Here is a 16,222-nt window from a genome sequence, read left to right on the forward strand (position 1 = left end):
TATGGAGTGCTGAGTTCAGAGAAAAACATGGACTGATGAGAAGATAATGTCTACAAAGGAAGTGAGGCATTTTCAGAAAAACTGATGGACAAATAACATCTATTTTCCCCTTCAGTAGGTTAAATAAAATCCCTCATGCCAATAGAGAAAATCAGTTTATTGGAACAGGATTATAGATTTTCATTATTCAAAACTGGTTAGGGGTTCTATTTTTATCTTTATAGATATTCAAACAAACCTATGTAATAAAAAGAAAGGAATAGTAACAAAAGCCAAATGATTTAGATAATAGGATGTTTGAATAAATGTTAATTATGAACCCAAAGATATAATGGAGTTGAAGGAAAGAGAATTATTTCCTCTCTTGGTTGAGTATCTATTACCTGGCCTCTTGTAGGGAAAAGCAGAGTTTGACCTTGCAGGATCTTAATTTGGCCCTTTTCCTTTCATCAAAAACAAAAAAGGTGCTGGAGATAATTAATTATTCCTATGTGAAGTATTCTACTATTTCATCCTATTATTTCTTAAGATGATTAAGTGAGGTACAGGATCTTACCACAAAAGAATTAAGACAATTATGAATTCAAGAAATTAAGAAATCTGTAAGGCAAAGAAAGTCTACATAGTTTTCAACACATAGTCTCTGTTTTTTTACATACTTGTCCTTCTGGTTGAACACAATACGTACTTCTGTATTAGGAACATGGCACTTAAAATTTTTAAGTCATTGTGGTATCATATTAAGCTTAAATTTTTTGGGGGTGTGAACATATAATTAAAAGTGATGTGACATGCCCAAGACTTAATTTTCATTACTTTTTAAAGTAAGCTAAATAAATTTCTCCAAAGATGTTTGCTTTATGATACAGATAAGGAGCCTATATGATTAGACCAGTCTTGGAATGAAGAGGCAATGTCTATGTTATTATTTTTATGGACACAGTGCTTATAAGATGTTTAATGCTTTCAAAATATGATAACCAATTTTACTAATATCTACTAAATACTAAGGCCAAACACTGTCTTTGAAAGTACTAAATTGTAGCTTCAATCTCAGAAAAAAATCTGTCACATCTTTTAAAATACACTTTTTTTTCAGTCCAACACATTTCAGGTCACTTCTGATATTTGTATTTTTATTTAGTAAGCTTCTGTGAATATAAAGATTTGGATTTTTAAAAACAGGGAAAAATAATGTAAAAAGTTATTACAAACTAAATTACATATAGGAATTAAATTATTTAATGACTTTCAATAATTGACATTCAATATCTCTTAAGAACTAATTTGGGTGATTAGACATTATTAGTGACATACCCAGTTTTATTCCTGTCCAGGAGGCTGGGTGCCAAGGATCGGATATAAGCACAGGTACATATAAGCAGCAAGATTACAGTCAACAGACTCTGAAAATTGAAAATGGCAGACTAAAAAGAGAAAAAGAAAAATTAATGTCACAAGATAAACTGCACAGGTAAAAAATGTCAATTTCATATTAAGAATCATACTTTTTTCTTCAAAAAGGCAAACAGAATGATGTGTCTGAGAACACTTTAAAAGCAAAATCACAAGGTATTTTGAGAGCATTCTTTCCTCTCCATTCTTTGGGCTAAGGAATTCAGAAGATGCAACAAAGATTCTAAATTCAAGAACTTAAAAACACTACCAAAAATGTCATGAATCCAAAACAGCTCACCAAAGTGTAACCAATAATTAATAAAAGATATTCTAGGATCCCAGACTACTAGGCAGGACATGGGGTCTCCAAGCTCTGCAAGTAAGCTGGTTATATGACCTCAGTTGAATATTGGCTTCTCTAAATCTGTTGCACATCAGTAAAACTGGGTGGAGAATGGGGAGACAGACTCAATGCTGGCTCAAGTTTCTTTCAATTCTGAAATTCTTTTAGAATAAGAATGCTTTAAATTTAAGTAATCATGTTCCATTTATTGACTAATACTAGCCTATTAGGTTTTGGTAAAAGAAAAGCACTTGCTCATTCACTGCTGATTTTTTAAAAGTTATTAAAATAAAATTTAACACAGGATTCTGTTTCTGAAAACTGTTATATGTTTATCACAATACTCATCCCTGAAAAGTGGACATTGTCTATAAACTCTGAATCTCCAGCACCTGACTATGTGCCAGCCGCACAGTGGGAGCCCAATAAGAGATGACTGAATAAATAAAACAATTTTTAAAAAGTGCAGGAATACTGTACATATAATAAAGAATAACATTTCCATTATATACAGGTAGCTAAAATATATCAATCTCACACAGCAGCCAGCAATATGCTTATTTAGTAAATTCAGAAGTACTTCTTGAGGGGGATCACGATGGCAGAGTAGGAGGATGTGAAGCTCACCTCCCCCAACAAACACATCAAAAATACATCTATACGTGGAACAATTCTCACAGAAAACGAATGGGAAATGGGCAGAAGATCTCCTATACAACCAAAGCTGCAAGAAAGACCTCCATGTAAGAATGTAGGACAGGAAAAGAAAAAAAAGGCATCAGGATGGGACCTGAGCCTCTGGGGGGGATGTGTAAAGGAGAAAAGGTCCACACAGACAGGCTTAGGAAGCCCCCTTGCTTGCTGGGACAGACAGAGGGGCTAGAGAAGCCTGGACTTTACTTGAGAGGAGTGTGCACAGGCTGGCTTGCTAACAGTCACGGTAGAGGGAGACTGGTGCTGGCGCCTGTATCTCACCACACTTCCCAATCAAAGTGTGAATCTGGTGGGGCTACAAATACCTACAGAAGCTAAGCAGTGAATCTTGGCAGACAAACCCTAGGGAAAGACTCCATTTAGCTGCAAGGAGCTAGTCCTGAGGGTCTGGGGTGTGGTCCAGGTCTAACAACAGAGCGCACCCTCCCGTTGTGTTGTCAGCACTCCTAGGCGGGGGTGGGGGGGTGGGGTGGGGTGGGGGTGGGTGGGGGGAAAGGGGGTGGGCCTGGGCTTTGTCAGCAGCATCCGGTGGAGCACAGAAAGGCATGTATCTGGTACAAAGCCTCTAGGGAGGAGTACTCAAGTGCTCCAGTTCTGCCCACCCCATACCTCTGCCTGGAATTGGATCTGGGGTGGACAGGTCCTGGGAGAGGCCTACCACAGAGGCAGTCAAGGTCCCAGGCAGCAGCCCAACCATCTCGATTCATGCAGCCACAGCACCCTGGCCCCCCAGTGCCAGCCTACTCTATACCACAGCCTAGCACTACATCTAGGACGAACACAATGGAAAAAGGGAAGCAACTTTGGACTGCATGGGAGGAACACAGGTTCACCGTGACCACATGCGCCTCAACTGCTTCAGCGGTCACCTCCTTTGGGACAGGGCACGCACTCAAGGGCAATGGAGCCTCATCAAATCCAACCCTCAGGGCTTCTACTCCAACAACTGGGGAGGAGGCCCTGACTCCAACAGGCCATGGAGCAATGAGCCAGCCCTCACAACAAAAACATTGGACTCACACAGAGTACACATGATGCTCCCACGTTGAAAACACCCCTTTCAGACCATAGTAGAAAAAGTTTCTCCTAAATTCAGACAGAAGAAGTTAAGCAAAATGAAAAAGGAGAGGAGCTACTCCCAATTAAAAGAACAATAGACATACCCTGAAAGAAATGAAGCAAACCTCACCAGTCTCTTAGACCCTGACTTCAAAAAGAAGATAAGAAAAATGCTAAAGGAATTAAGATTACCAGTAGAAATGCAGATCACTGTAACAAGGAACTAGAAACTACAAAGATGAAGCAATCAAAATTAGACAACTCAAGTGCTGAGATAACAACCAATCTAGAGAAATCAACAGCAGACTAAATAACAATGAAGAACAATAAGTGATCTGGAGAACAGAATGACGGAAATCACTCAATCAGAACAGCTAAAGAAAAACAAAATTTAAAAATGAAAACAACTTACGAGATTTCTGGTATAACATTAACCATACCAATGTTCACATTACAGTGGTCTCAGAAGAAGAGAGGTAAAAGGGGATTGAAAATTTATTTGAGGAAATTAGGGTTAAAAATTTCCCAAGCCAAAAGAAAGAATCAGATATCCAGGTATGGGAAGCACAGATGGTCCCCCAAAAGATGAACCCAAACAGACCTATATCAAGACATATCATAATTAAAATGGCAAAAGTTAAAAACAAAGAGCTCTAAAGGCAGCAAGAGAAAAACAAAGAGCCATATACAAGGGAATCCCTATCAGGCTATTAGCTGAATGAATTCTCTGCAGAAAATTGCAAACCAGAAGGAAGTGGCATGATATGCTCAAAGTCCTGAAAGGGAAACACCTGCAACATACTGTACCCAGCAAGGATATCATTTAGAATAGAATGACAGATAAAGAATTTCTCAGACAAGCAAAAACTAAAAGAATACAGCGATACTAAACCTACCCTAAGTTCTCCTCAGAAGAGAAAAGTAGCAAAAATTTATACGAAAGTGAAAATTACAATAGGAAAGGAAAATATATAAAAGGATTGAAGATCATTTAAATAAGACATTACATTGATTAAAAACAAGAAGGGACTTCCCTGGTGGTGAAGTGGTTAAGAATCCACCTGCCAACACAGGGGACACAGTTCAATCCCTGATCCAGGAAGATCCTACTCCTACATGCTGTGGAGCAACTAAGCCTTTGTGCCATAACTACTCAGCCTGCACTCTACAGCCTGCGAGGCACAACTACTGAGCCTGCATGCCACAACTACCAAAGCCCAAGCGCCTAGAGCCTGTGCTCCACAACAAGAGAATTCACCGCAATGAGAAGCCCATGCACTGCAACAAAGAGTAGCCCCCACTCACTGCAACTAGAGAAAGCCCATGTGCGGCAATGAAGATGCGATGCAGCAAAGACAAAGACAAAAACAACAACAAAAAAAATTGTAAAAAGCAAGTAGAGATAGTTATGGGTCAACATACTTGAAAACCCAGTTGACCACAAAATAAAAAACATACAATAGATTCACAAAAATCAAAAAGAAAGGAACTCAAGCATAATATGAAAGAAAACCATCAAACCACAAAAGGAAAAAGAAGAAGAAATCAACAAAGTACAAAATTAACTGGAAAACAAGGTTGAAAATGGCAATGAGCACATACCCATCAATAACTGCTTTAAACGTCAACAGACTAAATGACCTGATCAAAAGACAAAGAGTGGCAGATTAGATAAAAAATAAGAACCTACAATATGCTACCTACAAGAGACTCACTTCAGGGCTAAGGAGACACATAGACTGAAAGTGAGGAGGTGAAAAAAAATATTTCAGGCAAATGGAAATGACAGTAAAGTAGTGGTAGCAATAATCATATCAGACAAAGGAGACTTACAGTCCATAAACAAAAAGAAGGACATTATACAATGATAAAGGGATCAATACAATTAGAGGATATTACACTCATTAACATATATGCACCTAAATATATATCAACAGACTACTAACAGACATAGAGGGAGAAATTGACAGAAATACAATAATAGTAGGAGACTTTAACATCCCACTGACATCAATGGACAGATCTTCCAGACAGAAAATCAGTAAGAAAACAGATGTCCTAAATGACACAATAGACCAGTTGGACTTAATTGACATCTACAAGACACTACATCCCAGAAAACCAGAATACACATTTTTTTTCAAGCGTACATGGAACATTCTCTAGGATAGACCAAATACTGGGTCACAAAACAAGCTGCAACAAATTTAAGAGCACAGATATTATTTTAAGTATCTTTTCTGACCACAATGGTATGAAACTAGACATCAACCACAGTAATAAAAATGGGAAAAGAACAAACATATGGAGACTAAACAACATGCTACTAAAAAAACCAATGGGTAAAGGATAAAATAAAAGAAAAAAAATCAGAAAATATCTTGAGACAAATGACAATAAAAACACAACCTTACACAATCTATGGGATGCAGCAAAAGTGGTTCTAAGAAGTTCACAGAAGTACAGGTCTTCCTCAAGAAACAAGAAAAATCTCAAATAAACAACCTAACCTACTACCTAAAATAATTAGAAAAGAACAAACAAAACCCAAAGTGAGCAGAAGGAAGGAAATAAAGATGAGAGAAGAAATAAAGATTAAAAAACCCCCAAACTAACAGAAAAGTTCAGTAAAACAAAGAGCTGGTTTTCTGAAAAGATAAACAAAATCTACATTCTAGTCAGGCTCACCAAGAAGAACAGAGTGGGCCAAATAAACAAAATAAGAAATCAAAAAGGAGAAATAATAATTGATACCAAAGAAATATAAAAAATCATAAGAGAATACTATGAACAATTATATGCCAAGAAACTGGACAACCTAGAAGAAATGGACTAGTTTCTAGAAACACACAGCTTGCCAAAATTGAGTCAAGAAGAAACATAATTTTAACAGAACGATCAAAGTGATATAGAACCTGTAAGAAAATACTCCCTGCAAACAAAATTCCAGGACTGGATGGCTTCACTGGGAATTTATACCTAACATAGAAAGAACTGAAACCTATCCTTCTCAAACTGGTCCAAAAGGTTGAAGAGGAGGGAACTCTACCAAATTCATTCTATGAAGCCACTATCACCTTGTTACCAAAGCCAAAGCCACTACAAAAACAGAAAATTATAGGCCAATATATTTGATGAATATAGATACAGAAATACTCAAAATGTTAGCAAACTGAATCCAACAATATATTAAAAGGATCATACACCATGATCAAGGGGGATTTATCCCAAGGGTGCAAGGATTTATCAATATCCACAAATCACTCAATGTGATATATACCACATTAGCAAATGGATGAATAAAAATCACATGATCAGCTCAATACATATAGAAAAAGCAAACAAAATTCAACATCCATTCATAATAAAAACTCTCGTGAAAGTAGATACAGATGAAACATATCTCAACACAACAAAAGCCATTTATGACAAACCCACAGCCAACAATACTCAACCCTGAAAGGCTAAAATCCTTCCCACTAAATTCAGGAACAAGACAAGGATGCACACTCTCACCAATTCTATTCAGCACAGTATTGAAAATCTTAGCCACAGCAATCAGACAAGGAAAAGAAAAGGTATCCAAATTGAAAGGGAAGAGTAAAACTGTCTCTGTTTGCAGATATATGATACTCTATTAGAGAACACTAAAGTCTCCACACAAAAATTAGCAGAATAAATGAATTCAGCAAGGTAGCAGGATACAAGATTAATATACAGAAAGCCGTTGCTTTTCTTTACACTAAAAATGAACTATCAGAAAGAGAAAGTAAGAAAACAATCTTGTTTAAAATCATCTCAAAAAGAAAAAAAAAGAAAACCCTAGAAATAAATTTATCCAAGGAGGTGAAAGACGTATATGCTGAAAACTATAAAATACTGATAAAGAAAACTGAAGATAATGCAAAGAAATGGAAAGATGTCCCAAGCTCTTGGACTGGAAGAGTTAACATTGTTAAATTGGCCATACTACCCAAAGCAATCTACAAATTTAATGCAATCCCTATCAAAACACCCATGACATTTTTCACAGAACTAGAACAGATAACCCTAAAATTTAACAGAACCACATAATTACCAGAATTGACAAAGCAATACTGAGGAAAAAGGACAAAACTGGAGGCATAACACTTCCAGACTTCAGACAACAGTACACAAAGCTACAGTAATCAAAACAGCATGGTACTGGTACAAAAACATACATACAGATCAATGGCTAGAATAGAGAACCCAGAAATAAAACCACACACCTATGGTCAATTAATCCAGAACAAAGGAAGCAAGAATATATAATGAAGAAAAGACAGTCTCTTCAACAAGTGTTGTTGGGAAAGCTGGACAGCTACACATAAATCAATGAAACTAGAATGTTCCCTCACACCATATACAAACTCCAAATGGATTAAAGACCTAAATATAAGATATGACACCATAACTCCTATAAAAAAACATAGGCAAAACATTCTCAGATATAAATTGTAGCAATATTTTTTTTAGATCAGTTTCCCACGGCAAAAAAAATAAAAGCACAACAAACAAATGGGACCTAATCAAACTTAAAAGTTATTACACAGCCAAGGAAACCATCAACAAAATGAAAAGACCACTTATGGAATGGGCAAAAATATTTGCAATGGATGAGACCTACAAGGGGATAATATCCAAAATACACAGACAGCTCATACAACTCAATATGAAAAAAAAAAAACAATCAAAGAATGAGCAGAAGACCTAAAACTAAATCTCTCCAAAGAAGACATTTAGATGGCCAATAAGCACATGAAAAAATGCTCAACATCACTAATTATTAGAAAAATGCAAATCCAAACCACAATGAGGTATCACCTCACACCCATCAGAATGGCTCTCATCAAAAAGTCTACAAATAGGGTTTCCCTGGTGGCGCAGTGGTTGAGAGTCTGCCTGCCAACGCAGGGGACAAGGGTTTGTGCCCCGGTCCAGGAAGATCCCACATGCTGCAGAGCGGCTGGGCCCATGAGCCATGGCCGCTGAGCCTGCACGTCGGGAACCTGTGCTCCATAATGGGAGAGGCCACAACAGTGAGAGGCCTGCATACCACAAAAAAAAAAAAAAAAAAGTCTACAAATAACAAATGTTGGAGAGGGTGTGGAGAAAAGGGAACCCTCCTATTTATTCTGTTTGTGGGAATGTAAATTGGTGCAGCCACTATGGAAAACAATATGGAGGTTCCTTAAAAAAGGAAAAATAGAGCTATCATATGATCCAGCAATCCTCCTCCTAGGCATATATCTGGAAAAGATGGAAACTCCAATTTGAAAAAATAGATGCACTCCAGTGTTCATAGCAGCACTATTTACAATAGCCAAGCAATGAAAACTAGCCAAGTGCCCAACAACAGTGGATTGGTTTAAAAAGATGTCATACATACACCCACACACCAGCCCCCCCCCACCACAAAAACACACAATGGAATACTACTCAGCCACAAAAAGAATGAAATACTGCCATTTGCAGCAACATGGATGAACCTAGAGAATATCAGACTAAGTGAAGTAAGTTAGAGAAAGACAAATATCATATGACATCACTTATACGTGGAATCTAAAACATAATACAAATGAATCTATATACAAAACAGAGACAGACTCAGAGACACAGAAAACAAACTTATGGTTACCAAAGGGCAAAGGGACATGGGAGGGATAAATTAGGAGTATGGGATTAGCAGATGTAAACTATTATACATAAAAGAGATAAGCAATAAGGGTTTATTGTATAGCAAAGGGAACTATATTCAATATCTTGTAATAACCTGTAATGGAAAAGAAGCTGAAAAAAATATACCTGAATCACTTTGCTGAACACAAGAAACTAACAGAATATTGTAAATCAACTATACCTCAATTTAAAAAAAAGTATTTCTTGTAAAGTCAGGAGTTAGACAATAAGAGTTATAAAAAAAACTATTTTAAGGTGAAATTTTTACTTGCAAATATAAAGCGTTACCTGAAAAGCCCAAAAGAATCTAGTGAAAAATGATTACAGACCGTAAGGGAATTAAAATTGAGTAAGGTGGCTAGGCACATATTTAAAATACTTAAATCAACAATCATCAAAATTACAATATCAGGGCTTCCCTGGTGGCGCAGTGGTTGAGAATCCGCCTGCCGATGCAGGGGACACGGGTTCGTGCCCCGGTCCGGGAGGATCCCACGTGCCGCGGAGCGGCTGGGCCCGTGAGCCACGGCCGCTGAGCCTGCGTGTCCGGAGCCTGTGCTCCGCAACGGGAGAGGCCACAACAGTGAGGCCCGCGTACAGCAAAAAAAAAAAAAAATTACAATATCAACCAGCTGAGAAACAAAATGGAAAAAAAGGACTCCATTAATAACAGCAATTAGAACAAAACGCTAAAATATATAGGAATAATGTTAACAAGAAATCTGTAATATTGGCATCAACGGCCAATTGACAAAGCCTTAAAAGATACTGAAGCATACAAAAGTAGAATGGAGTGGTATGCCAGGTTCTTATACTGAAAGGCAATACTGTAAAGCTGATCTATAAATTTAAAATGAACCCAACTGCAACAAGTTACTTTTGTTGAAACTGACAACTGATACTGAAATTCATATGGAAAAATAAGTAAGCAAGAATAGCCAGGAGATCCTAAAAAAAGAATTAGCTATCAGAAACTGTTATAATATTTTTTAACCTTTTACACATTTAATAATTTTTATTTGCTAACTATTCAAAACATTAAAAAATTATACATGTTATTTGCCAATATTTTAAGGACAAAAAAATGCTTCTGTACAATGCTAAGCAATGGAAAAACATGATTTCACAATCGGTATATCTGTAGCTATGTAAAACCTTTATGCAAAGAGAAGACAATGAAGTGATTATCACTGGAAGGTTTTTAACCTAATTATCAACTTTTCTGGATTTCTCAAATTTTCTAAGTGTTACGATTATGGTCTGAATTGATTTGTAATTACTATTTTAATAGCTGTTCTCTGTGCAAATCATTTCTTCATGGATATAATAAGGATAAAATTTAGTATGTCTTGTTTTTAATTGAACTGGATTTTAACCTTCCATCTGTGAAAGCAAATAATATATATTTTTAAACTTGAAATAAATCAATAAAGGAAATGGTGATCAACTCTAGAGAGAAATCATAGTATCTCACAATGCTTATTTTTAAAGGTCATATTTTGAACATGTATATGAATTAGTCGATGAATAGTATTTGATAATAATCTAATGAAATATAAAGCACAGGTTTCCTCCTAGCCAACATAACTAAACATGTATTTGATATCTACTTTGTCTGGAGCATGAGGGTAGACACTGGATTAAAAGAAGTACATAGCAAGACAGGAGACAAGATGGCGGAACAAAAGGACTTGAGCTCATGTACTCTCATGAAAACACCAAAATCGCAACAAACTGCTGAACAACTGTTGACAGAAAAGACTCCAATCTACCAAAAAAGATATTCTACATCCAAAGATGAAGAAGCCACGAGACAGCAGAGGTGCTTTTGGCAGGTTGGCGACCCACAAACAGGAAAATACTTATATTGCAGAGGTTCTCCCACAGGAGTTTGACTTCTGAGTCCCATGTCAGGCTCCCCAGCCTGGGGGTCTGGCAGTGGGAAGAGCAGCCCCCAGAGCATTTGGCTCTGAAGGCCAGCGTGGCTTTAATGTAGGAGCTCCACAGGACTGGGGGAAACAGACTCGACTCTTGGAGGGCAAACACAAGGTTTCATGTGCACTGGGACCCAGGGCAAAGCAGTGACTCCATAGGAGTCTGAGTCAGACCTACTTATGGGGATTGGAGGGTCGCCTGGTGAGGCAGGGAGTGGCTGTGGGGGAAAGGACCCTGCTGGTGGAGGCCCAGGGAATACCCACTGGCTGCCATGTTGGCCTCACCCAATGGCCTGCAGGCTCCAGAGCTGGGATGCCTCAGGCCCAACAACCAACAGGGTGCGAACACAGCCCCACCCATCAATACACAGGCTGCCTAAAGCCTTACTGAGCTCATAGCCAGTTCTAAACACACCCCTTGACACAGCCCTGCCCACCAGCGGGACAAGACCCGGCTCCACACAACAGGAGGCAGGCACCAGTCCCTTCAACCAGAAGGCCTGCACAGACCCCTGGACCAACCTTACCCACCGGGTGCATTCCTATACACTAATAACGAAAGATCAGAAAGAGAAATTAAGGAAACAATCCCATTTACCATCGCATCAAAAAGAATAAAACACCTAGGAATAAACCTAGCTAAGGAGGCAAAAGACCTGTACTCTGAAACCTACAAGACTCTGATGAAAGAAACTAAAGATGACACAAACAAATGGAAAGATATACTATGTTCTTGGATTGGAAGAATCAATATTTTCAAAATGACTATAATACCCAAGGCCATCTATAGATTCAATGCAATCTCTATCAAATTATCAATGTCATTTTTCACAGAACTAGACCAAAAAAATCTTAAAATATATATGGAGACACAAAAGACCCTGAATATTCAAAGCAACCTTGAGAAAGAAAAACAGAGCTGGAGGAATAAGGCTCCCTAACTTCAGACTCTACTACAAAGCTAGTCAACAAAACAGTATGGTATTGGCAGAAAAACAGAAATATAGATCAATGGAACAGGATAGAAAGCCCAGAGATAAACTCATGCACCTATGGTCACCTAATCTATGATAAAGGAGGCAAGAATACACCATGGAGAAAAGACAGTCTCTTCAATAAGTGGTGCTGGGAAAACTGGACAACTACATGTAAAAGAATGAAATTAGAACATTCCCTAACACCATACACAAAAATAAACTCAAAATGGATTAAAGACCTAAATGTAAGGCCAGACACTATAAAATCTTAGAGGAAAACATAGGCAAAACACTCTGACATAAATCACAGCAATATCTTTTTGGATCCAACTCCTAGAATAATGGAAATAAATACAAAAATAAACAAATGGGACCTAATTAAACTTCAAAGCTTTTGCACAGCAAAGGAAACCATAAACAAAATGAAAAGACAGCCCACAGAATGGCAGAAAATATTTGCAAACCAAGTGACTGACAAGGGATTAATCTCCCAACCTAAACATCCACCAACAGAAGAATGGATAAAGAAGATGTGGTACATATATATAATGGAATATTACTCAACCATAAAAAAGAATGAAATAATGCCATTTGCAGCAACATAGATGGGCCTAGAGATTATCATACTAAGCAAAGTAAGTCAGACAGAGAAAGAAAAATATAATATCACTTATACGTGGAATCTAAAAAGATGATACAAATGAACTTATTTACAAAACAGAAAGAGACCTCACAGACTTTGAAAACAAACTTATGGTTACTAAAGGGGAGAGGTGGGGGTGGAGGGATAAATTAGGAGTTGGGGATTAATATATACACACTACTATGTATAAAATAGATAATCAAGACCTACTGTAAAGCACTAGGAACTCTACTCAATATTCTGTAATAATCTATATGGGAAAAGAATCTGAGAAGAATGGATATATGTACATGTATAACTGAATCACTTTGCTGTACACCTGAAACTAACACATCATTGTAAATCAACTGTACCCCAATATAAAATATTAAATTTTAAAAAAGGACAAAGCATGATTCTTTCTTTTCAGTTTATAGGTGACAACAAAAATAACTGATATTCATGGAATTCTTTTTTTTGGCTATCCTATTTATCCTCATATTTGAGGCAGTTGTTATTAATATCCTTCTTTTATACATGAGACAACCGAAGCACACAGTAGTTATAATCGAGTTAGAATATTAAACTTTAAAAACTCAATAGCAATTCATAGCATATGTCAATGATAACTCAGCAATGCTCACAAAAAAAGAAAAAAAGAAAAAAGAAAAGGTCATTTTCCCAAAGAAAAGTCAGAAGGCAGGAACTGAGTCAAGCCTTAAAGGGCACAGTCACATGGCAAAGAATAGAGAGGCTCCAGAGGAGACAAAAGCATGGAAAACGTCCCCAAAGAATCAGGAATTCGCAATTTCAGGGAATAATGAACAGACTTATTGTTTCAAGCAAAGGATTCACTTAGTTAAGTGGTTGGAAAAGAAATTTGAAAAGTAGGTTTATCATCTTCCTAATGGAGTATATAAATTCATGACTTTGCAATGTATATATATTTTTATTCCTTGAATGTCTTGTTAAAGAAACATGCTTAAATGATATGTCTGGGATTGGTTTCTAAATAATCCAGTGTGTATGGTGGGAGGCGTGGGGCTGATGATGAAACGCTAAGTATCTGAGACTTCTTTACACTCTTCTTTCTTCCTTTGTATGTTTGAAGTTTTTCAAAATAAAAGATTTTTAAGAGGCACTTAAAACATACTATTATTAAGGAAGTGGGGTATGTATATATATATCTGTGTGTGAAACCGTTTACAACTGAAAACCATTTACAAGTATGCACTATATGATACATACAACTTTGTTCCTGGGGTTTATAGACCCTTAAATTTAAACAAATAATCTTAGGTGGTACAGTCTTTTAGATGTACTCAGTCTCTGGTCAAGAGTGTTTCAAACTCACGGACATTAGCCTACCACTGCTTAGCCTACCTAAGCATTCCTCTTAATGCTTAGCATCTGTTGCCCACTGATAAAATTTTAGTCTCAGAGTTAAAGGAAACAGATGTTACTGTTCTTTAGAAAAATAATTGAGATTTTCAATACGAAAATGTTATTAAAGGGAAGGGAGGAAGCTAAGAAGCAAGCAAACATATTTGATCACAATATAGAGGGAAAGATGATTAAAAAGAATGGTGATAAGGGAAGTAAAATTCATTTACTATGTTTTTTTCTCAGATCCTTCAAATCATGCAAACTTTTTCAAGGTACTGTGTTTCTGTACATGCTATCTATTTTTTTCAACCTTCTGGTCTCAACTCAAAAGTCATCTCTTCTGAAAAGTGTTCCTTGTCCCTACTCTCCACACCAAGCAGAGTCTGGATCTTTGTACACCTATGTGTTACACACATACCTGCCACCCACCAAATTGTAGTGTAACTGTCTCCTCTATTTTATTTAGGTTCTTATCAATCCCCTGTGCCTATTAAACAAAATAGTGCACAGTAGTCACTGAAAAATGCTGAACTAACAGGAACTTGACAACAATTGCAAATAATGAACATTTTAACAAAATCAAAAGCACACTTAGATTACAAATGAACAATGCATGCTACATTTTCTTTATTTAAGGGAAACCTCCACACATTGCTTTGCATTTATATTTACTTGTCAATGATATTTTGGAAAATTCAGAATGAAGAAGCAAATGTATTTATGTTTATAGTAAGGGACCGGGCTGTAGGGTTAAATAAAGGTCTGAGATAATTTCTCCTCAGCATCCAAATCTTTTATCACTAACTGTAATTCAGAGAAAGTTCTACTGAGCAGCCAGCCTCGAGGTGCTTGCATATGGGACAGTGTGTGTTTTTCTGAGTCCACTTAGTTTGTAAGAGAGACACATCCTCAAGAGTTCTGGATGCCTGAGTATGCAAGCTGGCTGGCAGAAAATTCTTGGACCTCAAATAGTTTTCAAACCTAAGGTTTACCTAATTTTCATCGAGTACACCCTGTGACAATGCCAGGGAGTATACAATGGCACTCTATTCAATTTAATAAATTTAGCTAACTATTAAACATTAAATAACACACATTGGAACTAAGGAGTTATAAAACACAAGACAACTTGTTTCTTCTGGAGGCTGTAGGCAAGAACTCTTTTCTTGCCTTTTCCAGCTTCTAAAGGCTGCCTGATTCCTTAGCTTTGTGACTTCCTGATTACTCTGACCTTGACAACTTCTTTTGTCATGTTATGACTGTCCTGCCTCCCTCTTACAAGGATCCTTGTGAATAAACTGCCCTGTCTCCCCATAATTCAAGATAATCTTCCCATTCCAAAATTCTTAATCACACATGCAAAGTCACTTGTGTCAAGTTAGATAACATATTCACAGTGTTTTTTGTTTTTTCTTAAAACAGGGTTGGGGAGAAGGGCATTGTCTACCACACCTACATTTCCTTTCTATAAAGAGGTATCCAATAACATTCCCTAGACTCAGGGTTGCCTGTAGCAACTTCTGGAGCACATCCTCAAATACAACCAGAATGGTAACCTTTGGGGTCCTGGAATACAGGAGCCCTGCCCTGACCCTAACTGGCAATGAAAATCCCAAACTTTTTATCTCCAAAGGCCCCTTTTACTATCCCTCCATATTCCAGACCATCATACTACTACTCATAGCTGATTAGAGCTTCTGATATGCTTCAAATCATTGTACTAAACTAACTTATCCAAACCAGAGGAAATACACTTAATGACTTAGTCACTTTGTATAATCAATCTGAAGTAAATCGCAATTTGTTAGGCCACTGAAATAACAAAAATAATTCAGACTTTCAGTTGGTCACCACTAGATCAAACTGTTCATCAATGAAGACAGAGATTGGTCAATGCAAAGCTTAGTTTCCAAACATGAAATAACCTCTAGTGTTGACACATCTCTTTAAAATTCTCTATTCTCAAGTCAATTTGAAAAGTTAGGAATATTCATTTCAGATTCAATTTCTATCATTTTATCTATAAAGATACAATTTCTTATTTTCAGGGTCATTCCTGAATGTTAAAACTATATTAAGTATGGACATA

At 37.0% G+C, this 16,222-nt stretch overlaps 1 protein-coding gene across 1 annotated transcript in view; it reads right to left on the bottom strand.

Moving 5' to 3' along the window:
• TMEM167A (transmembrane protein 167A) overlaps positions 1 to 16,222 on the bottom strand; it is a 44,461-nt gene that overhangs the window by 22,915 nt on the left and 5,324 nt on the right. Inside the window, exon 2 of the mRNA XM_059063454.2 lies at positions 1,318 to 1,427. Within this exon, the coding sequence (XP_058919437.1) occupies positions 1,318 to 1,427 (110 nt within the window). The remainder of the gene's footprint in view (positions 1 to 1,317; positions 1,428 to 16,222) is intronic.

The sequence above is a fragment of the Kogia breviceps genome, chromosome 4 (assembly GCF_026419965.1).
Source record: "Kogia breviceps isolate mKogBre1 chromosome 4, mKogBre1 haplotype 1, whole genome shotgun sequence".
NCBI lineage: Eukaryota > Metazoa > Chordata > Mammalia > Artiodactyla > Physeteridae > Kogia > Kogia breviceps.